Below are 27,572 nucleotides of genomic sequence, written 5' to 3' on the forward strand. Positions count from 1 at the left end.
AGTCTGAAGGTGATCATTAGCAAGTTCATGCACAGGCTTTTATGTTTACTCTCTGTCTCCAAGTGATAAGCTCGCTATCATTTTACAAAACATAAAAAGGATAATTGAAATTGGCCAACAGAGACGTAAGTGTAGTATAAAAAGGGAAAGTGATAATACTAACAGTGAAATTTGAATAGCATCACAGACTTTCATACCAAGTTAGTTGAGAACTGCCTCTGGAGATTCAACCTCATCCTTTACTCCCACTACTGGGATGCCTGTTCAAGGGACATGCAGGCTGAGCTTGCTCTGAATACCTCAAAGAATGCTCTTAGGTAGAAAAGTAGGTAGAACAGGAGGTTGCCCGTGGTGTGACATTGTGAACTTGCACAGAAACTTCCCACTCCAGCTGCTGCTAAATTACATTTGGGTCAAACAAATGTGACATTTGGCACTAGAAATTTCCAAGAAAAATACAGCAGAGATTTATTTTCTTCTTTAATAAGAGTACTAAAACTCTTTTTTTTTTTTTTTTTGGAAAGGGCAATAGTAAAAGTCATAGGCTTTGTGGATCATCTTGTGTATTTCTTTCTTGCAACCACATGACCACTGCAGAGTGAAAGCAGCCATAGACAACAGGTAAACGAATAGGTGAAACCCAATGAAAGTTTATGAATATTAAAATTTGAATTTTAAAACATAAAAAACGCATTATGAAATTTTTTTTTCCAATCATTATAATGTACAAACTATTCTTAGTACATAAACCATACAAAACAAATGGTAGGCTAGATATGGCCATAGTTTGACAAACTCTGCTTTAAAAATATCCATAAATTATAAATTATTAGGAGAAAATGAAAATAAAAAAGCTTAACAAATGTTCATTGGTCATAATAATTTATTTATGTCTTTTTTTTTTTTATCTTTTTTTGAGATAGAATCTCACTCTGTCTCCCAGGCTGGAGTGCAGTGGCATGATTTTGGCTCACTACAACCTCTGCCTCCCAGGTTCAAGCAATTCTCACGCCTCAGCCTCCCAAGTAGCTGGGATTACAGGTGTGTGCCACCATGCCTGGCTAATTTTTGTAGAAATGAGGTTTCATCATGTTGGCCAGGCTGGTCTCAAACTCCTGACCTCAGTTGATCCGCACTTCTTGGCCTCCCAAAGTGCTGGGATTACAGGGGCGTGCCACTACACCTGGCCTTGGTCATAATAATTTAAAGAGCTCTTCATTTTCAGAAAGAAATTAATGGAATTTTCAGATAGCAACTTGTATATGTGATTTAACTCATCAAAGTGGCCTTCCTCGCTATGTAAAATATCAACACTGTCCCCTCATTTTGTAATCTCCATTCCCCCGTTTTTACTTTATACTTCTGAATAAATAATCATCACATAAACTATTTTCTACTAACTTTTATTGCTTATGGCCTCATGAATAGAACTTAAGCTAAAACATGGTAGAAATTTTTATAGTTTTGTTCACTAGCACTAAAAACAGTGACTAGGCGGGCCCAGTGGCTCATGCCTGTAATCCCAGCACTTTGGGAGGCCAAGGCAGGCAAATCATGAGGTCAGAAGTTTGAGACAAGCCTGGCCAACATGGCGAAACCCCATTTCTACCAAAATTTAAAAAAATTAGATGGGTGTAGTGGTGGGCGCTTGTAATCCCACTACTTGCGAGGCTGAGGCAGGAGAATCGCTTGAACCTTTGAGGCGGAAGTTGCAGTGAGCCGAGATCATACACTGCGCTCCAGCCTGGGTAACAGAGTAAGACTCCGTCTGAAAATAAATAAATAAATAAATAAACAAACAAACAAACAGATAAATAAATAATAAAAAAAGAACAGTGACTAGAAATTAGTAGGCACTCAATGAATATTTGTAGCAGATTTAGATAATCCTAAAAGAATGAGTTTATAATCTGGAAACCCAAGAAACATATAAGGAACAGACAATAGAAAGGATATCATTTTAATTATATTTCAAAATTAATAATTTCTAATTTTTGAAATAAACATTTTTAAAAGGTCATGTTTTTGATTTGGGAGAAAATAGCAGCAGCATTATCAGAAAGTGGCATTGTCTATTCAACACGTGAGCACCTAAACAAATAATTGTATGATATGATTATAATTAGTCAGACTTCCAAATATATGAAGTCATTACTTATTTCTACCCACACTTCAGAGGTGGGTATTGCAATGGGCACCAGTAGAGATTCTTGAGTCACTTAAAAGAAATAGCTCCAATAGAGCCACTTACAAAAATGTTACAAGTTATGTGCAACAAAAATACCTCAAATTAGAACCTTAAAACAATAGGTGAAGTATCTAGTAAGAATAGTATAATATTTGTGACAATAATGATGTGTATAATTGCTATAAAATACAATTATATTAAGCTTATAATATAGAATAACTGGTTTAATATAATTACCTGATAAAGATTAAATTGATATTGATATTAAAATTTTAATGCACATAAAATTTAGAAAACAATGGCTAATACAGTGAATTTAAAATATATATGTGCAATTCAGTTTTTCAAGAATATAACTTTATGTTTTTATAACCAAACTTATTTTGCTCACAAACTTTCTCTCAGGGTAAACTGTTAAGACATCAAAAGCTTGCTATCAAGAGCTTGCATTTTAACTGTATTTGCTCTGTGAAGAATAGAAGCCTCACCTCCAACGAGTAGAGGTTTAAGTGTGACAGAAGTTGCCACAAATGAATCATATATGTCATAATATTTCAAAATAAAGCTGTTTCCATCATTTATTGAATCAACATTTGGTTAAGTTGTTAACTTAAAACAACTTAACATGTAAACCTCTGGTCTTGCATCAGTATATACCTCAAAATGTCTCAAAGAAATAGGAAATGTTTTTACTCCCATTTTGCATATGAGACACACCAACATTTACAATACTTAATTACCCTACTAAAGTTTATAAGTGTTACACAACTTTTTCAATTTTATTAAAATAAGTGAATATCATGCACCCAAAGGTATTTGGAGTTGTTGATGAGGAGTTAGGCTCTAAAGTCTATATATAAGCCAAAAATAATAAAATAATTAAATTTTCGTGGGCAAAGAATATTAGTCCTTACCTGAGGAATGGAGATCTAATGAAAGTTTTTACTGTATTTTATCTATATTTATATTTTGTATTTTACTGATCATGCTAAAAGTCATGATAAATTAATTTGATAGGAGAGAGCTGGGCGGATGGGACTGGAGAGAGAGACTGCAGATAGGGAGATCACCATCTAACATACTTCTGTGTTGTAAGAACAAATAAATCCATTTGAGAAGCACATGTTTTATCCCAGGACTGCAGAGCTGAGGTGATAAAGCTTCAACTAAAGTAGTGGAAATGTTGATGTAAATCAGACAGTCCTTAATAACTAATTAGCCACAGAAGGCAGAGCAAATCTGATAACTGATGTCTGAAGCCAAGTTAGATGGAAATATTGCTGATAGGGTGTATCCCAGATAGTATATTGATAGTTCTCTGAAAGTAGGAAATATAATGACTTTGTATTGAATTATAGAACTTTTATTTGACATTTATACAACATATTATGGCCTGATATACCTACAAAAAAATAAGATCTATCTATTTTGTGTCTAAAAGTTGCTTTTGTTAAGTGAACATTATGTTAAGTGAAGTAAGCCGGGTGCAGAAAGACAAATACAGAGTGATTTCCCTTTTGCGTAGGAGATAAAAAAAGTCAAACTCATAGAAGCAGAGAGTAGAATGGTGGTTACTAGGAGCTGAGAATCTAGTGGTGAAGACTGGAAAAATGTTGGTCAAGAAACACAAAATTTTAGTTAGGTAAAAGGAATAAGTTAGAGATCTATTATACAATAGATCTCTATGACATAACTATCGTTAAAAACAATGTGTTGTCTATTTGAAAATTGGTGAGATCATGCCTGTAATCCCGGCACTTTAGGAGGCCAAGGCAGGAGATCACTTGAGGAAAGGATTTGAAGACTAGCCTGGCCAACATGGTAAAACTTTGTGTCTACTAAAAACACAAAAATTGGCCATGGTGGTGGGCATCTGTAATCCCAGCTACTCAGGAGTCTGAGACAGGAGAATCTCTTGAACCTGGGAGGCAGAGGTTGCAGTTAGCCAAGATCCTGCCATTGCACTCCAGCCTAGGCAACAAGAGCAAAATTCTGTCTCAAAAAAAAAAAAAAAAAAAATTACTGAGAGTAGATTTTAGCTGTTCTCAGCAGGGAAAAATATTTGAGGCAATTTATATGTTAATTATATTGACTGAACCATTTCACACTATATACATATTCAAAGTATCATGTTTTAAACCTTAAATATATTAAACCCTTATTTTTAAATTGAAAAAAAATAAAAGTTGCTTTTTTTTTAACATAAATAATTGTTCTTTTAAGAGAATATATGGCCATGAAATTTAAATTTTAAAAAATGAGTGTTTTAGAATACTTATAGTAAGATTTTTATTTTAATAAGAATATATTAACTGAGACCTTTATAAACTTGTATTCACTTTCTGGACATTCATTTTCTAGACAAATGAATTTTGTCTAGAAAAATTTTCTGGACATTCATATGTATATTTTTGGACATTTAAAGATATTAATTTCATGGTTCTTCATGCCTATAATTAGAACAATTTTAAAATATGGGCTGAATTTTAATGTAATATCTGTTATATCAGATTTTAAAAACATGTTTTTAAAAGGTAAATCTCAATGGAAATTAATAAAACAGAATTTGAAAATAAGGTAAAATTATATATGTTTATAATTTTGGTATATAAAATTAATTTATAAAACATGAAATTGAAATAAATATAATAGAGCAAATATAATTTTTCAATTATATAATTTTTTATATTTCTAATATGTTTCCTGAAATCATAAGGTTTATTTAGCTGGCCTGAAATTTATTCCTTCATACACTGCACTTAAGAACTGAGTCTAATCTTTAGTAAAATTCTAAATAAAAATAATATAATAAGAATTAATGTATATCAAGTATTTAGCAGGCCTTTTAAAAAAGTCATTCTTAGTAGCAGGGTATGGTGGCTCACACCTGTAATCCCAGCACTTTGGGAAGCCAAGGCAGGCAGATCATGAGGTCGGGAGATAGAGACCATCCTGGCCAACATGTTGAAATTCTGTCTCTACTAAAAATAGAAAAACTAGCTGGGTGTGGTGGTGCATGCCTGTAATCCCAGCTACTCGGGAGGCTGAGGTAGGGGAATCTCTTGAACCTGGGTGTCGGAGGTTGCAGTGAGTCAAGATCCTGCCACTGCACTCCAGCCTGGCAACAGAGCAAGACTCCGTTTCAAAAAAAAAAAAAGTGTTATTCTTAGCACATCTCATCATTAACAGGTTAAATGTGAGCAAAAGAGCAGAAGAAATAATACAAACTTTGGAATTATATACAATCCTAGATTTAAACTCTACTTACTAAATGGTAGAAACTAAAAAAGTTTCTCAATCTCTTCAAAATCAAAATGAGCTTGGAAAATACTCTCAAGATACGTTTGTTGTAGGAAGTAAAGAAAATGTTGCATATGATGGTGTTTTGAAGGAGGTATTTAAAATATATGTCACTGATGTGAAAATGGCAGATACGATGCAGGACTAATTTGCAGCTCGCACTCGGATGGAGAGAACGGCATGAGGAGACTCACATAATGAATTTTTGCTCCAAGAACTGATGCAGGAACATAGCAGGAAAACCAAAGGAATTCACAGTCCCTTTGAAAGAAGTGGCTTGCCACAGCACACTCCATGAGACAGCTAGAAAACTGTGAGTGCCTAAAATGTGAGAGGGGAAAGTCAGCCTCCAAGCACATACCCTGACCTCACTGAGGGAACCTGAAAATCCAGATCACAAAGGAAGTATTTAACCTTCTCTAGAGCTGAAACAAATTTAGAGAGCCAAGTGAAATATAAAAATAGAAGGAGAAGCAGGATGAGCCCTGTAGGCACTCCCAGTGCCCAGAGAAACCATTTCTAACTTTATCTCACAGAGGTTCTTGGTGAGGGCAGTCAGTGGAATTGGGAAAGGACCACAGGGAGAAGAAAATCTCCAGCTGAACTTTTAAATAATTTTGACTAAATACGATTATTCCTGGGTACAATCCAGGGTGGAATGCAAATGGGAAGTACAGGCCATAGGAACACAGAGGCTAAAGCAGGTAGGGAGAGGTAAGGCCTAAAAACCCTGCTTGCTTTCTCAGCAGGGAGGCTTGTAGCCTGGGGCGAGATCTCATCCCTGCTCACTAGCTGCCTGGATATAAACTCCATGCCGATGGTGGGGCAAGGTGGGAATAAGACTGGCCAGTGTGGGACCTGGGTGAGGCCTGTCATTGCCAGCTTTCCACCACTTCCCTGGCAACCTGTATGACGCAGCAGAAACAGCCATAATCCCCCTGAGAAAGTAACTCCACTGACCAGAGAACCACACCTCCATCCCCCACAGTGGCCACAGCAAGCCCTACCCAAGGAGAGTCTGAGCTCAGATATGCCTAACCTTGCACCCACCAAGACTTTCTCTACCTACTTTGGTAGTCAAAATGAAAGGCATAATCTCTTAGGAGCTCTAAGGCCTCGCCCATTGCCTGAGAAACCCAAAGTATATTTATCCAAGAAATCTTAGGGCGAGTTTATATCAGCTGATGCTCTCTTGAAAGTGCCACCTCCTGGCTGGAAGCCAACAAACTGCTAGCACAACCAGCATTTGAGGAAACCAGCACACTAAACACAACTACAACCAAGGACCCTCACACAATTCACTTCACTCCCGTACTACCTCTGCTGGAGCAGGTGCTGGTGTCTGTGGCTGAGAGACCTGAAGACAGATCACATTACAGGACTCCACAGACACTCCCCAGCACCAGCCCAGAGTACAGTAGCTCTGCTGGGTGGCTAGACTCAGAAGAGCAAAAACAATCACTGCAGTCCAGCTCTCAGGAAGCTCCATCTCAAGGGGAAGAAGAGAGCACCACATTAAGGATTCATTGTGCAGGACAAAATAATCTGAACGCAGCCTTGAGTCCCAGATATTTCCTCTGACATAGTCTATCCAAATAAAAAGGAACCAGAAAAACAATTCCAGGAGTATGACAAAACAAGGATCTATAACACCATCAGAAAATCACAGTAGCTCACCAACAATGGATACAAACCAAGAAGAAATCTCTGAATTTCCAGAAAAAGAATTCAGAAGATTGGTTATTAAGCTACTCAAGAAGGCACCAGAGAAAGGTCAAAAACTAGGTAAAAAAAAAATTAAAGAGCTGTGAGGCAAAGCATCAGATAACCTATAAAGAAAAACCTAGTAAATTAATATCAGATGTCTCAACAGAAACCCTACAATCTAGAAACTATTGGGGTCTTATCTTAGCCTCCTTAAACAAAACAATTATCAGCCAAGAATTTTGTATCCAGTGAAACTAAGCTTCAAAAATGAAGAAAATATACAATAATATTTAGACAAAGAAATGCTGAGAGAATTTGGCACTGACAAGCCAGCACTACAAGAACTGCTAAGAGGAACTCTAAATCTTGAAACAAAACCTCAAAATCCACCAAAATAGAAGCATAAATCTCACCAGGCTTATAAAACAATAATACAGTGGGAAAAAAAAAGAAGGTATTCAGGCAAAAACTAGCATGATGAAAATAATGGTACCTCACATGTCAATATTAACAATGAGTGTAAATGGCCTAAATGCCCCACATAAAAATTACAGAAAGGATAATAGTTCACCAGCCAAGTATCTGCTATCTTCAAGAGACTCACTTGACACATAAACACTCACATAAACTTAAGGTAAATGGGTGGAAAAAGATATTCCATGCAAATGGACACCAAAAGTAAACAGGAGTAGCTATTCTTATATCAGACAAACAGACTTTAAAGCAATGACAGTTTAAAAAGGTAAAGAGGGACATTACATAATGATAAAAGGACTTGTCCATGAGGAAACTATTACAATCTTAAATATATATGCACTTAACACTGGAGCTCCCAAATATATAAAACAATTATTACTAGACCTAAGAAATGATATCGATGGCAACACAATAATAGTAGGGAACTTTAATACTCCACTGACAGCACTAGACAGTCATCAAGACAGAAAGTCAACAAAGAAACAATGAACTTAAACTATACCCTGGAACAAATGGACTTAACAGATATTTTGAGAACATTCTACCCAACAACTGCAGAATATCCATTCTATTCATCAACACATGGAACATTTTCCAAGATAGACTGAATGATAACCCACGAAACAAGTCTTCTCAGATTTAAGAAAATTGGAATTATATCAAGTACTCTCTCAGACCACAGTGGAATAAAATTGGAAATCAACTCCAAAAGAAACCCTCAAACTCATGCACATACACAGAAATTAAGTAATCTGATTCTGAATGATTGTTGGGTCAACAGTGAAGTCAAGATAGAAATTTAAAAAATTATATAAACTGAATGATAATAGTGACACAACTTATTAAAACTTTTGGGATAGAGCAAAATCAATGAAAAAGGAAAGTTCATAGTGTTAAATGCCTACATCAAAAACTCTAAAGAGCACAAACAGACAATCAGAGGTCACACTTCAAGGAGCCAGAGAAACAAGAACAAACCAAACCCAAACCCAGCAGAAGGAAAAAAAAAAAAAAAAAAAGAGCAGAACTAAATAAAATTGAAAAAGAAAATACAATAGATAAGTAAAACAAAAAGCTGGTTCTTTGAAAAGATAAACATAACTCAAAGACCATTAGTGAGATTAACCAAGAAAAGAAGAGAGAAGGTCCAAATAGCCCAATTAGAAATGAAACAGGAGATATTACAACTGATAACACAGAAATAGAAAAGATCAGGCAGGACTACTATGAACACCTTTACATGCACAGGCTAGAAAAGCTAGCAGAGATGGATAAATTCCTGGAAATATACTACTGTCCTAGATTAAGCCAGGAAGAAATAGAAACTCTGAACAGACCAATAACAAGGAGCAAGATTGAAATGGTAATTAAAAAAAAAAGTGTCAAAAAACAGGAGTCCAAGACTCGGTGGATTGACAGCTGAATTATATCGGATATTCAAAGAAGAATTGGTACCAATTCTATTGAAACTATTCCAAAAGATAGAGAAGGAGAGAATCCTCTGTAAATCATTCTATGAAACTCCCATAACCTTAATACCAAAACCAGGAAAGGACATAACAAAAAAGAAAACTACAGACCAGCATCCCTAATACACATATATGCAAAAATCCTCAGCAAAATACTGGCTAACTGAATCCAACAGCATATCAAAAAGATAATCCACCATGATCAAGTTGGTTTCACACTAGGGACGCATGGATGGTGTAACATATGCAAGTCAATAGATGTGCTACACAACATAAAAAGAATTAAAAACAAAAATCACATCATCATCCCAAGAGATGCAGAAAAAGCATTTAACAAAATCCAACATCCCTTTATGATTAAAACCCTCAGCAAAACTGGCATAGAGGGGACATACCTTAAGATAATAAAAGCCATTTATGACAAACCCACAGTCAACATTATACTGGATGAGGAAAAGTTGAAAACATTCCCCCTGAGAACTGGAACAAAGCAAGGATGCCCACTTTTACCACTTCTATTCAACATAATAGTGGAACTCCTAGCCAGAACAATTGGACAAAAGAATAAATAAAGGGCATCAAAATTGGTAAAAATAAAGTCAAACTGTCGCTGTTCACTGATGATATGATTGTATACCTAGAAAACTACAAACTCATGCGAAAAGCTCCTAGATCTGATAAAAGAATTCAGTAAAGTTTCAGGATACAAAATCAATGTACACAAATTAGTACCACCATTATACACCAACAGCGACCAAGCTGAGAATTAAATCAAGAAATCAACTCCTTTTAAAAGAGCTGCCAAGAAATAGTATAACATATTTAGGAATATACCTAAGTAGAAGGTGAAAGACTCTGCATGGAAAGCTACAAAACACTGCTGAAGGAAATCATTGATGACAGAAATAAATCATTGATGACAGACGGGAAACACATCCCATGTTCATGGATGGGTAGAATCATTGGGAAAATAATCATATCACCAAAAGCAATCTAAAAATTCAATGCAGTTCCCATCAAAATATTGTCATTCTTCATAGAACTTAAAAAAGAATTCTAAACTTCACATGGAATCAAAAAACAGCCTGCCTAGTCAAAGCAAGACTAAACAACAACAACAGATCTAGAGGCATCACATCACCCAACTTCAAACTATATGATAAGACTATAGCCACCAAAACAGCATGGTGCTGCTATAAAAATAGGCACACAGACAAATAGAACAGAATAGAAAACCCAGAAAGAAAGCCAAATACTTACAGCCAACTGATCTTTGACAAAGGAAACAAAAACATAGAGTGGAGAAAGGACACCCTATTCAACAAATTTTGTTGGGATAATTGGCAAGCCACATGTAGTAAAACAAAACTGGATCCTCATCTCTCATTTTATACAAAAATCAACTTAATATTAATCAAAGACTTAATTAAGACCTAAAGTTATTAAAAATGTAGAAGATAGCCTCAGAAAAATTATTCTAAAGATTGTCTTAGGGAAAGACTTTATGACCAAGAACTCCAAAGCAAATGTAACAACAACAAAAAAAACGATAGATAGGACTTAATCAAACTAAATACGTTTCTGCACACAAAAGGAAATAATCAGCACAGTAAACAAACAACCCACAGAGTGGGAGAAAATCTTCACAAACTATGCATCTGACAACAGACAAATGTCCAGAATCTACAAAGAACTCAAACATATCAGCAAGAAACAATAAATAATCCCATCAAAAAGTGGACTAAGGACATGAATAGATAATTCTCAAAATAACATAAATAAATGGCCAACAAACATATGAAAAAATACTCAGCATCACTAATGATCAGGGAAATGCAAATTAAAATCACAATGTGATACCAGTTTACTCCTCCAAGAATAGTCATTATCAAAAAATCAAAAAATAATAGATGTTGACATGAATATGGTGAAAAGGGAACACTTTTACAATGCTGGTGGGAATGTAAGCTAGTATAACCACTATGGAAAACAGTATGGAGATTCCTTAAAAAATAAAACAGATCTACCAGTGGATCCAGCAATCCCAGTACTGGATATCTACTTAGATGGAAAGAAGTCATTATATGAAAAAGACATCTGCACATATGCATGTTTATAGCAATACAATTTGCAGTTGCAAAAGTATGCAAAGGTATGGAACCAGTCCAAATGCCCATCAATCAATGAGTGGATAAAGAAATAATGGGGTGTGTGTGTGTGTGTGTATGTATATGTGTGTGTATATATAATGTGTGTGTATATATATACACACATGCACATACATACATGCCATGGAATACTACTCAGCCACAAAAAGGAACCAAATAGTGGCATTTGCAGTAACCTGGATGGAGTTGAAGACCATTATTCCCACTGAAGTAACCCAACAATGGAAAACCTAACATCATATGTTCTCAGTTATAAGTGGGAGCTAATCTATGAGGACACAAAGTTATAAGAACAATACAATGGACTTTGGGGACTTGAGGGGAAGGATGAAAGGGTGGGGGTTAAGGGATAAAAGACTACACATTGGGTACAGTGTACACTACTCAGGTGATGGGTACACCAAAATCTCAGAAATCATCACTAAAGAACTTATCTATGTAAACCAAACACTAACTGTTTCCCACAAACCTATTGAAATAAAAATAAATAGGTAAGTACATAAATTGGGGGGAGAAAAAAATAAAATTTCAATTAAATGTACATATGTGTGTATTTATGTCATTGATATAATATCTATCATTTACAAATAATCAGTTACTGAGGAAAAGTGTCCTAGATCCATAAAATTCTTTTCTGCTTGAAGGGTCCTATGGGAAGAGTTGTGTAGGTAACAGAGATCTTCTAATTACATTTTGCTTTTCACATCTTCAAAATGTTACAAAGGTGAATTTCATATTAACACAGTTTATATTGATAAATAGTATATTATACTTCAAAGTGAATTTATAATTCGTAAATATATGAGAGATTTGTCCATTTTGGATATCCATTTAGATCAGTTAAATTAGTTACAATTTAAATTTAGTAGATGTTTACTGAAAGTCTACAATTGATCACAAGTGTTATCACAATTAATAGTGGTTCTAAAATTAGAAACATGTAGCTTCTGTTGTGAAGTTGTCTATCATTTGAAAAAGAGAATTAATGTATAACAGGAGAACAAATGAGTATTCAATAATTTGTACTTGTAGTTTTGAATATTTGCTAATGATCACTCAGTTCTAAGACATGTATCAATTCCTGTTTAGGCTCCAGATTTTGAATTACACTCACTATTAGAAGCGTGGGATTTGATCAAATTATTAATGAATGGTCATTTACATTGTAATTAGATATGTTCTAATTTAATACATGTTAGAATTTAAAATATGAGGTGGGATTATTATTCGCATTTTAGAGATGTAGAAGTTATAACTGAAAATAATACTATTAAATTTGTGAATATTCCAAAATTAATTAACTATGAAAATGTCAAGGAGTCTACCTTACAAATATCTAAAATATTTGAAACATTTCAGAGTGTTAATGGTTTAGTTATAGACAAAATATCTACTCTTCAAAATTTATAGGACATAAAACAAGTGAAATAATCTATGGAGAAAACTTTAGAATAAAAGAGAAATAGGATGCTTCTGACTGTTTTAGAATAGAAGACTCAGGCTGAAATGCCCTCTAATTCTAATACCAGCCCACTTGGGCAAATTACAAAAAAAAAAAAAAATTATTTGCATGGCTCATCTTACATGAAAATAAGAGAAATTTTCAAGGGCAGTCAAATAGCTGAAGGAACAGTGAGGTGAAACCAGAGAGAGACCTAAAGGAATACAAAAGCCGGCATTTCTTGTGGACAGAGGTTTCCAACAATGAGATCTGAGGCATCTGCCTTGGGCCAAACTCAAGGTGGGAGAACAAGGAACCATAGATCTTGCATTAAGCCTGGATGGTTAAAGGGGGCTGACATGCCTCTATGTTAGTGATGCCTTTGGTTCTGGGTTGAAGCAAATTCAGGCTAATTAGAGGAAGGCATCTGCAAAATGTAGGCCCCTAAGAAGTCCCAGAGAGTAAAGAAAACTAATTATAACTTTAAAATAATATTACCTAACACAGAAGGAATCAAACTAACATGAGTGAGAGTTGTCAGAAGCAACAAACAACAGATTTAGACCCCAACATTTTCGATGCTGAAATTATTAGCCACAGGATATAAAATAAAATGTGTAATTGTTAAGAAATAATGGACAGAATGAAAAAAAAAAGAACATTGAAATTCATAAATAAATATATAAATGTGAAAATAATTCAAGAAGTTTCAGATATAGACAACCTCAAAATAACAAATACACAGGAGCTTCTGCTTTTAAACATGATGGATTAGTTTGTATCAGACAAACTGTTCCCACATAAGTAACTACAAAGCTTCAGTTCATAGTACAAAATTTAGGTGTTTAAAGACATTAGAGACTAAAAAATACAGCTAACACTTAAAAATCTGAAGTCCCAGAAAGAGGGGACGTGAATGGAAATAAGCCTGACATTCTTTACCATTTTTGCCTTTAATTGATTCACAAGCAGCTCTAGGCTAAGAGACTTTGCATACGTGTGGGCTGAGGCCACCAGGCAGTCTGATGAGGCTGAAAAGATACAAATTGCAGTTCAGGGCAATCAAGGCAATCAGGACCTTAGACTCCTATCCCTCAGTAAAGAGAATGGCAGGGCAACACTGCTTGTCTTCTCTGGGCATTTGCTGATTTTGAAGATGTACACAGCAAAAGGCAGAGATCCAGGCAGAAAATGGAAGTTAAGATGATAAACTTAGCTTATAAATAGTTGTAAGGCATAGATTTATCTCAGAACCAAGCAAAGCTAGTTCTGAGTTAAAAATGAAACAGCATTCAGGGCTCACCAAGAATGAGTGGCCCTGGTATAAAACAAGAAAGCGAAACAAGAGTAAGGCAGTCCTCACAAACACTAAATCTTGGTCTCAAATCATCCAATTCTTGCTTGGAAGAAGGCAATTTTCTCTTACTCTAAGTGTTTGCCTAAAAGAAAGTAAATTCTGTCTTAGAAAACTTAATATTATCCAGAGCATCTATATATTTTCTTATACAATATCCATCATTCTTTCAAACATTGCCAGGTGTGTTATGCTACCTACTAGATATTTACAGCAGGCTTCTGAAGTATCAAAATTATTTCCTTTAAAATAAAGAAAATGACGGGATTGTACCATAGGCTGTTACTACTGACCAAACAATGCTCAAGAAACTGCAAAAAATGCAATAATTAGAAGACAGGTACTAATATATCAATACTCATTATTATATGTGTGATTAAATGCATAAAAATTAAAATACAAAAAGTTCAATCTCACTAATAAGAAGAGAAATATAAATGTAATGACGAACACTTGGGGATTGATTATACGACTCTATATTTTGTTATGTTAAAACTTATTCATAAAAAATTTTTTGACAAGACAGTAAAACTGTCATTCTATATAACTTGGTAATATTATAAATTCTTATATATTTTCTAAAAAGAAATAAGCTTATATGTCACAAAGGCTTTCCTTTCCCACCCAGTAATTTTTCATCTAGATGTCTATTTAAGGAAATACTCAGCGATTAGGATAAACTTTTATGTATGTGGATGCTAATGGTGGCATTATGTATATAAAAAATAATTGAATCCCAGCAAAGTGTTTAATAATAGGGTTAAGCTCAAGTAAACTGTGACATTTCCATGTGAATAATAATTAGTAAGCAATTTGAAGTGTCTTTCAAAAATGTAATAACATAGTTTCACGCATACAATGTAAGTAATGACTACAAGCAACAAAAGTAACAACTTCAAGGATGTTAGTAAATCTATATATACCTATACTTAGGTGCCTAGCTATATAATGTCCGAGAGAGGAAGTTGAATACCATGATAAATAGGTATATTTCTATAGAAATATAAATAGTTATATGTGTGTATATATATAGTTATATGTATATATATACACATATTTTATATAGATATATAGATATAGAGATTATATATCTGATGTTTTTTGAAGTAAACATCAAAATCACCATCCAGATTCTGTCTTTTGGGAAAGAGATTACCCCAGACAGAAGATATTTTATTGTGTTTTAAAGAAGTTTCTAAGGCTTTCTTACTTCAATAATAGTGTATTCTAAGCTTTAGTACCTTCTCCCAGGACGAATATTCACTTTTATGTGTGCCTGTATTCATCCATGTGATGACAAACATTTAGCCCTTTTACTATCTAGATTTGCTATGTACTTATAAAAGAAATCTCTTTTCTTTAGACTTCTGCATTGTCATATGTTACAGGAGTTGCTGTTTTCCAAAAATAAACTATGAAAACCATCTAACAGCCATAGGATATCTTTTTGACAGATAACAAATAAGAATGTGTCATTCCTTATTGATTACATAAGTTTTTTCCCTTCAGCTACAATTTTGAAATCTCCGTTCACAATGATTGAAATAAGTTTGTTTTTTGTTGTTGTTGTTCTCATTTATCTTAATAATTTAAAAAAAGATGCTGAATATTTGGTCATACTCTATTGTTGCCAATTTCAGTTTTTTTATACTTACTAGAAGTATCTTATGGTTAGTTATATCATTTATTAGAAACAAACATGAAAATTACACTTTTTAAATATTATTTTTCTTGTGTACTTATTCAGGAAAATTAAGACAGACATAAGAAAATCTGAAGAGGACAAATTTTTGGAGATTTTTCCAGTAACTCTAAAAGCATAAGAATAAAATCTTTAAATGCATATGTTTAATTTTAAACAAATGATTCACTTTCTTTTGAAGGACTAAATTAGTAAACACAATTAAAACTATAAATTATAACTTTTACCATTCTTATACTTCTTTATAATTGTCTACTTATTTATCTGGCTTCTATGTGACATTCTCAACTTCTCAAAGATTCTCTTCATAATTGAGATCCCAGGAAGAATTTGCCTAGTATTTTACATTTCTTAGCATTGAAATACCATTCTCAATATGTCCAAAAAATTGTTTGGCCTGTGTTAAGTGACTCAAATCTCTTTTTTATTTTATATGAAATCTTGTACATAATGCACAGGAAATGAATAAGGAACTTAAAGATGAATAAGAAGCAGAAAGCACCTACAGACCAAAAATAAGAGATGTTTAATTTCTCTCTTAATCTGAAATAACAATAATTAAAGCTAAGTTTATGTAAATTTTTGTGATATTAACCATTACAATATTAAAGCTGCATCACAATATAACACAGGATGTATAGTTATATAAATCCAAAATTATATACCTTTGTTGTTATCCATTCCTCCTACAGCATACAAAGTTCCAACTGTAGATTTTCTGGGTTTAGTTCTCGGACTTTGCATTAAAGTTCTTCTTTCTGGCAATAGATGGTATTTCATTGCTTCTAGAATCAGTTTTTGACATTCCAGATCATTCTTAAATAATGCATGATTTTCTAGGTCAGCCAATATCTGTGAATAATACACAATCACTGTTAATAATGTTTTCAAAGGGATGAACATTAGGTCATCACTTAAAATTAGAAGTTTAATGTCTACGATATTATCCTTATATTGAGCAGGATGCAGGGTGTAGTAAGAATCCATTACAGCAACAAATAAAAATGTGTAAAATGAATGGCTTTCAATAGAGACAGAATGGATATTATTTTTGATTCAATATTATTTATCATTTTACCACACAGAGTAAAAACAAATACCTACAGTGATCAGTTTTTCCATTCACTTTCTTTTTATGAAAGCTGTCTGAAAATCAAGTATAGTTACCTGTGTTGGCCAGAAACACGTCAGGTGAAAGATATTTAAAAATAGACTTCAACAAATTAATCCATTACAAGCTTATCATAAGTGTTCATATATTTAATGTAAAATGTGTCAAGTATAATTTAAATACCTTTTAAATTAAAAATAACTCAATAAAGATGAAAACAATTTCCTCATAACATTTCTTTAATTATATAAGGAATTTAAAAGTTGTGTATTAGGCAAAGTAATAGTTTCCAGTAGTGAAAATTTTATACCAAAATTCAGCACCCAAGAGACCAAGAGAGTGAGACCAGTAGTTTTAAAGTATATTGTGTCTATTTTTTTTTTTTGCTATGATAGGTTATTTTCTCTGCAAATTTTGTTTACATTTATTTGCTCACATCCAGAGTATTTTTTATTTTCCACTTTCTCGCTCTTTAGAATTTTTTCTCCTTGATTCTTTTAGTCTCTCCTTTTCTTTTTTAATGGATCCTGTTTCACTTTAAGTGACAATAAAATGTGTCCCATAGATTTAGAAAATTAAAAAGTAGAAAATTTAGCATTTACTCACTGACCTTTCCTTGTACATTGATAAAAAATTATACCACATCTGTACACAAATGTTCATTGAATGAATAAAAATGGCAGCATTTAACTAATTAAATTGAACACTAAAATTATGGCTTTAATTAAAATATTTAAGCCTACCTACTATCTAAAACCATTAGAGGTGCCATAAAGAGTATAGAATAATTACACCGAATAATTTATTATTTATTTTTTTTGAGACAGAGTTTCACTCCGTTGTCCAGGCTGGAGTGCAGTGGTGTCATCTCGGCTCACTGCAACCTCTGCCTCCTGGGTTCAAGCAATTCTCCTGCCTCAGTCTCCTGAGTAGCTGAGATTATAGGTGTGCACCACCATACCCAGCTAATTTTTGCATTTTTAGTAGAGACAGGGTTTCGCTATGTCGGTCAGGCTAGTCTCAAACTCCTGACTTCAGGTGATCCACCTGCCTCTGTCTCCCAGATTGCTGGGATTACAGGTATGAGCCACTGTGCCTGGGCCAGAACAGTTTTAATCTGAATAAGAAGTATAATATTAGTTACTAGATGCTTTGGAATTACTTAAGTGAAGACAATTAATTGCATTGTTGGCTCAGTTTCCCTTTGTTGTATACTAATAGCTGCCTTTCTACCCACTTTTATTTTGAACACGATCTTTATATATATATATATATATACACACACACACACACACATACATACACACACACACACACACGTGTGTGTGTATATATATGTATACACACACATATATATTTTAGTATAGAAGATCTCCAATGGAAAGTTTTGGAAAGACTCAACACAATCTCTATCAAATTACCAAAGTCGTTTTTTCACAGAATTGGATAAAGCAATTCTAATATATATAAAATATCAAACTAAAAAAGAGCCCAAATGTCAAAGCAATCCTGATCTAAAAGAACAAAACTGGAGGTATCACATTACCTGACTTAACCCAAGCAACATGGTATTTCTCTAAAGATAGATACAAAGGCCAATGGAACAAAATAGAGAGGCTAGAAATAAAGCCACATATTTACTGCTAACTGCTCTTTGAGAAGGTCAACAATAACTTACACTTGGGAAAAGACACACTCTTCAATAAATGGTGCTGGGAAAATTGGATAGCCACATGCAGAAGAATGAAACTAGACTCCTGTCTGTCACCATATACAAAAATCAACTCAAAATGAATTAAATACATAAATGTAAGTTGCAAAACTGTTAATATAAAAACACTAGAAGAAAACTTCAGGGAAATTCTCACAAACAGTGGTCTAAGCAAAGGATTTATGACTAAGACATCAAAAGCACAGGCAGCAACAACAAAAAGACAAATGGGAGTATATCAAATTAAAAATCTTCTGCACAACAAAGAAAAAAAACCAACAGAGTGAAAAGACAATCTGTTTAATGGGAGAAATATTAGCAAATTATTTATCCAACAGAGGACAAATATGCAGAATGTACAGGAAACAAAAGCAACTCAACAAGAAAAAACTAATCCCATTAAAAAGTGGGCAAAGGACATGACTAGATAATTCTCGAAAGAAGACATACAAATGGCCAACAGGTATATGCTAAAATGCTCAATATCATTAATCATCAGGGAAATTTAAATCAAAATCACAATGAAATACTGTCTTATCCCAGTCAGAATGACTATTTAAAAAGACAAAAAGTAGCATGATGGTGTGAATGAGGAGAAAAGGGAACTTATATAGTGTTTGTTGGAAGGCAAACTAGTAGAGCCACTATGGAAATCAATGTGGAGATTTCTCAAAAAACTAAAAGTAGAATTACCATTTGATCCAGCAATTCTACTACTGGATATCTACCCAAAGGAAAATAAATCAGCATATCAATGGATATCTGCATTCATATGTTAATTGCAGCACTATTTATAATAGCAAATATATGGAATCAATCTACGTATCCATCAATAGGTTAATTAATAAAGAAAATGTGGTATATATACACAATAGAATGCAACTTGGCCATAAGAAAGAATAAAATTGTGCCATTTGTAGCAACATGTATGGAACTGGAGGTCATTATCTTAAGTGAAATAAGCCAGGCACTAAAAGACAAATATCACATTTTCTCGCTTTTATTTGGGAGCTAAGAAAATTAATTATATGGAGGTAGAGAGTTGAAAGACAGATAACAGAGACTATAAAGGGTGAGTGGGAGACATGGAGGACAAGGAAGCAAACTGAGTTAAAGGGTAAAACTCTTAGTAAGATGGAAGGATTAAATTCAATGTATGATAGCAGAGTAGGGTGACTATACCTAACAAAAATGTATTGTTCTCAGGTGACAGACACTCCAAATACCCTGCCTTGATTACAACACGCTATATGCATGTAACAAAATTTCTCATGTACTTCATGAATTTGTACAAATAAGTAAAAAAACAAAAAAAAAAAGAAAAAAATTAGAAATGTACTCCTTTTTCATGTTTCTTCTTGCAAAATTATAACAGAATAAAAAAGTAAATCCAAGAGTTTGGAAACAGCTTAGGTTTCAGAAAAGTAGATTCATGACATAGATTCAAATATTTTTAAATTTTGGAATATGAATGCAGAGAATAATTTATATTAAAATGAGTTTATATTCTATCCCTAATATTTAACTCTTTTAACTAATTAGGGTGGATTAATTTTAGCTTACAAGTAACCCTATGCCTTCTTGACTTTAGTACCATGTAAAAACAATTTTAGCATAGTATTTTTATATTAATAGTACTTGGGTTTAATTTCTCATATTTTATGCTTAAAGATTATATGTTAGTGGTACAGTAAGTTAGAAGTAATTTTAAAAATGATTTAGGATGGCCAAAGTACAAGATTGATTAAATGAAATTTCAGTAAGTGGTATCTTCTACTGAGGTTTAATCTTGTGAATTCTTGTCCAGCTACAAATTTAAAATGACTTAATGTGTTAGCTTATACTTTTATTTGGACAACTTTAAGGTAACAGACTAATGTTATTGATTAATTAATGATAATTTGTGAATAACTTTTCATTTTCTAAGAAAACATTACAAACAAATACATGCAAAGATATATAAGGATTATATCAAATTTTATAATTATAAAAGAAAAAATAAATTCTATAAAAATAAAGTATTGAAAGATCATCAACTCTATGTGCCTAGGTTTGTAATACTTTAAAGTAATAAATTTTAAAGAAAAATACAAAGTTCAATGTCCATAGATATACACATAAAAATATATTAAGATTTATTTCAATATATGACATGGCAAATAAAAATAAAATAAAATAAAATAAAAATGTGTATTGTATTTAATAAAATGCCCAAGTTATTCTGTATTCAAATACTATTTTCCTTTTTATGAATAAAATATTGTCTAAAATGTAACTTTGCCCTACTCCTACTCATTTTGACAAACTAAATTATTCATAATCACTGTAACCTATTGTTGTGTATTTTAAAATTATTACTTGTAACAATTTCTTGCTTATAAACACCATAGCCTGTGTTTGCACTTCATCTCCTCTGACAACACTAATGACTTCATCTAAACCTAATTACCTGTAAAGACCCTACCTCCTAATAGAATTACTTTGGGGGTTAGGACAACAGCATATGATTTTGGGTGGGATACAAATATCAGCCGATAACAGATTCTACTAGGTAATAACTCAATACCTGCCTACAGTTTGATCATAATTTTATTATGAGTACTACCCAGCTTCCTATTGCCCATTTGTTACAAAATGTTCATTTTCTGAGTAATTTGATTCAAGGAATAAGGTTTTTCTTTTCTTTTTTTTTTTTTTTAATTATTATTATACTTTAAGTTCTAGGGTACATGTGCATAACGTCCAGGTTGTTACATATGTATACTTGTGCCATGTTGGTGTGCTGCACCCATCAACTCGTCAGCACCCATCAACTCGTCATTTACATCAGGTATAACTCCCCATGCAATCCCTCCCCCCTCCCCATGATAGGCCCCGGTGTGTGATGTTCCCCTTCCCGAGTCCAAGTGATCTCATTGTTCAGTTCCCACCTATGAGTGAAAACATGCGGTGTTTGGTTTTCTGTTCTTGTGATAGTTTGCTAAGAATGATGGTTTCCAGCTGCATCCATGTCCCTACAAAGGACACAAACTCATCCTTTTTGATGGCTGCATAGTATTCCATGGTGTATATATGCCACATTTTCTTAATCCAGTCTGTCACTGATGGACATTTGGGTTGATTCCAAGTCTTTGCTATTGTGAATAGTGCCGCAATAAACATATGTGTGCATGTGTCTTTATAGCAGCATGATTTATAATCCTTTGGGTATATACCCAGTAATGGGATGGCTGGGTCATATGGTACATCTAGTTCTAGATCCTTGAAGAATCGCCATACTGTCTTCCATAATGGTTGAACTAGTTTACAATCCCACCAACAGTGTAAAAGTGTTCTTATTTCTCCACATCCTCTCCAGCATTTGTTGTTTCCTGACTTTTTAATGATTGTCATTCTAACTGGTGTGAGATGGTATCTCATTGTGGTTTTGATTTGCATTTCTCTGATGGCCAGTGATGATGAGCATTTTTTCATGTGTCTGTTGGCTGTATGAATGTCTACTTTTGAGAAATGTCTGTTCATATCCTTTGCCCACTTTTTGATGGGGTTGTTTGATTTTTTCTTGTAAATTTGTTTGAGTTCTTTGTAGGTTCTGGATATTAGCCCTTTGTCAGATGAGTAGATTGCAAAAATTTTCTCCCATTCTGTAGGTTGCCTGTTCACTCTGATGGTAGTTTCTTTTGCTGTGCAGAAGCTCTTTAGTTTAATGAGATCCTATTTGTCAATTTCAGCTTTTGTTGCTGTTGCTTTTGGTGTTTTAGACATGAAGTCTTTGCCCATGCCTATGTCCTGAATGGTACTACCTAGCCAAACTAAGTTTCATAAGTGAAGGAGAAATAAAATCCTTTACAGATAAGCAAATGCTTAGAGATTTTGTCACCACCAGGTCTGCCTTACAAGAGACCCTGAAGGAAGCACTAAACATGGAAAGGAACAACTGGGACCAGCCATTGCAAAAACATGCCAAAATATAAAGACCATCGAGTCTAGGAAGAAACTGCATCAACTAACAAGCAAAATAACCAGTTAATATCATAATGGCAGGATCAAGTTCACACATAACAATATTAACCTTAAATGTAAATGGACTAAATGCTCCAATTAAAAGACACAGACTGGCAAATAGGATAAAGAATCAAGAACCATCAGTCTGCTGAGACACAGACTGGCAAACTGGATAAAGAGTCAAGACCCATCAGTCTGCTGTATTCAGGAGACCCATCTCACATGCAGAGACATACATAGGCTCAAAATAAAGGGATGGAGGAAGATCTACCAAGCAAATGGAGAACAAAAAAAAGCAGGGGTTGCAATACTAGTCTCTGATAAAACAGACTTTAAACCATCAAAGATCAAAAGAGACAAAGAAGGCCATTACATAATGGTAAAGGGATCAATTCAACAGGAAGAGCTAACTATCCTAAATATATATGCACCCAAAACAGGAGCACCCACATTCATAAAGCAAGTCCTTAAAGACTTACAAAGAGACTTAGACTCCCATACAATAATAATGGGAGACTTCAACACTCCACTGTCAACATTAGACAGATCAACGAGATAGAAATTTAACAAGGATATCCAGGAATTGTTTTGTTTTGTTTTTAAGACAACAAACATCAGAGTATATAAGAACCAAAAATCTAAATCCCTTCACTTCATATATGCAAAAGAAATTTCTATTTTCTTAGTGCACATCTTGGAACTGGTACAGGACTGCTTCTTTTTTCCTATGTCAATTTATGGTGAAAACTAAAAAAATAAGTATTTGATCCAGGAAATATTTACTCTCAGAAGATGAGACATCTGTGAACTCACAAAAATAGCTAGAGAGACTAGAACTTGCCCTCCGACACTCGCTTCAAGAGCCTAACCTTGCTGTGCACACAAATCCTAAGCTGTTATGATATAAACTGTACATAAACCCTACCATTTTACCACATTGCAAAGGCTGCTTTGAAATAACCCAGGCCAAGCACTGGAATCATAAATATCTTCCTGTGACTTTTCTCTATAGAGGATACAACAAGGCTTTGTATAGGTAGTGTGGTTTCATACTGGAATAGGTACAATAAAGTCAACTTGCTTATTACAAAACTTATTTTGTTGTCTTACAGGAATTCAACACTGAACACATTTCACCAATAATAGTTACAAATAAATTGCAAATTCAATGAATGTACTTCTCAGAGAAGAAAATCAAATAGAATGAAAACTTACCCACTTTGTCATTCTGCTGTACATTTTAGTGTTACAAAAACATGTTTCAATTATTTATATTATGCAAAAAATTAGCAGAAATAAAAGTTTGGCTAGTTTTTGGTATTGTTTACTCTGTGAGCAATTTCAACTTAAATATGGAACTGCATTATATAGTTTAAATTGCAAGTGTCATTTTATTTCATGTATATTGTTTCTATATATATGGCAAAATTTCAAGTACATTTTATAAACAATAAAATGATCCTGTCTTTCTATAACTTAAACTAACACTTGCTCTTTGGAAAATGATGATAAAATTTAATACTATCATGAATATTTCTGTGAAGATAATGAACAAAATATCCTGAAATCATGTAGAGTATCAAGGGAAAACATAATTAATTGGAGTTACAATGGAATACTTGATTTCTGTTTTAAATTCTCATTTCTAATATTACTGTTTCTAGATCCTGTGGGCTCAGAGATGTAGATTTTTGAAAAAAAAAATAAGATCTTAAAAAGTCAATATTTGAGGTTTGCTTTGTTAAATGTAGTAAACTATAATATAATAGTTTACTATATTACATACAGGAAAATGTCTCTTTGCAAGAAAAATAAAATCATTAATAAATTGTTTTATAACCTAATTAGGTAATCTGGAGATAATAATATACTTCTCTTATGTAAGACAACAAACTAAAGAACAAGTTTTAAAAATCCTGTTCTATGCTATCCAAATGAATTAAACATTTCCAATGTTCTGGTTTATGTATATACATATTTTAGGATAGAAAGGTACAGAGCATCAGACTTTTCTACAGGCAATGTGTTCTTTCGTTCACAACTCTGTCAGCTAGGCAGTCACTTTGCAGATATGCCCTATCTCCTTATAACCTTGTCAGTTTTCTTTGTGATAAAACAATAACTGATGCATTATAGGGTAACCCAGTAGCTGCAGAATCAAACATGACCAGGAAATGTATAGGATAATCTCACACAAGTTTCAGAATTTACCAATATGAAAAATCAGAATAATTTAGCCATTTATAGCTAGAACTTTTGACAATAAATTTGTTAGAGCATTCCAGCTGCCAGATGTAATGAACTTTTAATTAGAATAAATATTTTCCCTTCAGTTGTCTGTTTGAAAGCATTATATTCTTTTCACATACTCTTCTAAAGTTCTATTGGTTTTATTAACAAGTTCATTTTGGTTAAAAAATATATATATATGAATAAATACATTTGTTAAAATATTATTCATTGTTAATAACCGTTAAATTTGTTACTATAATACACCATAATTTACTTGTTGATGGTTTCATAAATTGAACCACATGATCAAAATAGTCATATGTTTAGCAACATTAAAGCATTGTTGAGTGTTTTAATCCTGTGTGCTTACACAGACACTCCTCAAATAGCAGCTTTCCAAGAATATTTATATGATTTTATATAAAAATTCTTGTAATAATACATAAATTATGATGCTGAAGGTATTTCAAATAATCTCCTGAAAGTATTGCTTCATAAAATAGGATGCATCATTCAAGTATCTAGATTTTGCAGTGTTTTTGTACCCTCACAAACAATAAAATAGAATCAAGTTTCATGTCTTTCAAAAACATTGTTTTCTTTCTGTGAAAATTATCTAATGTGTCAAGAAAAATACCCTCTTGTCTAGAATCCTTGTCATGATTCTCTGCACTATATTGCATGCATAGATGCTGCCTTGACATTGTAAGTAACTTTTATAATATTATCATAAGTAAATAAAACAAGATACATGAATTTATTTTTGCTGGATGACCTACTTTTATTACATAAAGGACACACACTCTAATTTTATAGTAAAAGTCAGAAAACATTTACAGTATAAAAACTTGCATTACAGACAGCCTTCTAAAATATCATTTAGGAAATATAAATTATAGGAACACCCTGCTATACAGTTCTTGTCTAGAAATAAGATCTACATCATAAGCTATTCCTTAAGTAAGAGTAATACTGCATTAACAAAAAAAAGCATAATTTAAAGGCAAGAAAACAGGAGGTATACCAAGCACAGCAACCACATCTATACCTTTCATCTGCTCATGGAGTCCACTGCAAAATGGAAGGCAATATTGAATAAATACTTAAAGAAAAATAAGTTTAAACATATTGTAGACCAAAGAAAAAGTACTAACTCTTCTAAAACTATATCCTTGGGCTATCACAGCTATGAAAACATTCTCACATTCACGATAAAGTGACAAAATTTCATGTACTTCATCTTATTTCATAATATCAAAACATTTTGTTTTCCTATTGAATCTTGTGCTAAAAAATAAACTCATAGAATTTGAATCTATAAAACCAGATTGATTCCTATTAGAAGTGACAGTCCTTAGAGAATAAATGACAGTTTCATATCTTGTCTTTCAAGTTTTGTGCCTGTTAAAATGAAAGCAATGAATAATAAAATATTATCTCATAAGCTGCAGAAAAATGATTTTTATTTCCATGTCTTATAAATATATCTAATACAAATAAAATAATTTTAGGTATTTGCATTAAGGCAGTCTAAGACATTCCACAGGGGAATGATGATCACACTCAGTGCTAAATGAATCCTGAGACTATTCAAGGTGCCGGTGAAAGGAAAGAGTTCAGTCATTACAGAACTTTCCAGAAACACAATAAATAGTGAGCCCATGACTAGGGCTGTCAAACTGTACAAGCAAAAACAGCAACTGCCTCATATCTAGAGAGCTTTGTTTAACCCTTCCCCACCTTTCGGACTTTATTTATGTTCAAAGATACACAGAAAGAAAAATGGACAATTATGCTGAAAACTGGGCAGTATGAGACAGTTTGTTCACCAAAGCTTGTAGCACTTCATTAGTGACTATTTGGGTAGACATGATTGCCAATAGCCTTAGTTTCCACAAGTGGGGCTAACTCTACCATAGTCAATATCAGCCTACAACCCTAAAGAATGTACCATCCAGGAGTAGATAGTTCCTCCTGGCAAAGAATTGAATCTTGAAATTTTAAAAGACTGTAGTATTTCCCATGCATCCTACTGACATAACTACTGTTCTGGTCAAATTATTTGAGAATATTATTTATATTTTAAAATGAAAGAACAGTAGATACAACAGAGCATTCAAAATCATCTTCCATGGCTGTCATTTCAAAATGAAAATACAAATTAATGACATGCGAAAACTTACATCAGATACATCTGAATGATTCCTCCTCAAGCATTTGAGGAAACCAGAAAAAAATGCATATGAAATAAGTAGTAGGTTCATTAATTTTATTCTGAATACAGAAATACTTGATTGCTTTAACATGAATAATAATTGGTTAAGCTGACAGTATAAGTTCAGAAGAATAATGACATAATCAAAATAACTAGAGCTCACAAAATTAACTCAAATGATAGTTCTTATTAGCAACAAGTAAAATGGGTTTTGTGATGCTATAATTTTTGATTAACTTTTATTTATTTAACATGGATTTACTGTTCCATATTTTGAAAGCTCCGAATTTCTGAAAGTAAAATAAGTTAACCTTCTGCCCTATATGAACATCGCCTTCATCCTTAACGATTTAATTGCATCCAATTTGTGCTTAGGACTTTTCATTCCTTCCTTCATTCCTTCCTTCCTTCATTCATTCATTCATCAAATATTTAGTCAGTGCTTATTTTGTCCAAGGTGCTGTAATAGGTCTCGAATAACATCATTTTTAC

General features: G+C 33.2%; 1 protein-coding gene across 1 annotated transcript in view; it reads right to left on the bottom strand.

The window, feature by feature from the left end:
* The window catches only part of KLHL1 (kelch like family member 1), a 450,078-nt gene that overhangs the window by 112,911 nt on the left and 309,595 nt on the right, over positions 1-27,572 (bottom strand). Inside the window, exon 6 of the mRNA XM_050766522.1 lies at positions 16,472-16,658. Coding sequence (XP_050622479.1) covers positions 16,472-16,658 — 187 coding nt within the window. The remainder of the gene's footprint in view (positions 1-16,471; positions 16,659-27,572) is intronic.

Source organism: Macaca thibetana, chromosome 17 (assembly GCF_024542745.1).
Source record: "Macaca thibetana thibetana isolate TM-01 chromosome 17, ASM2454274v1, whole genome shotgun sequence".
In the NCBI taxonomy this organism is placed as follows: Eukaryota; Metazoa; Chordata; class Mammalia; order Primates; family Cercopithecidae; genus Macaca; species Macaca thibetana.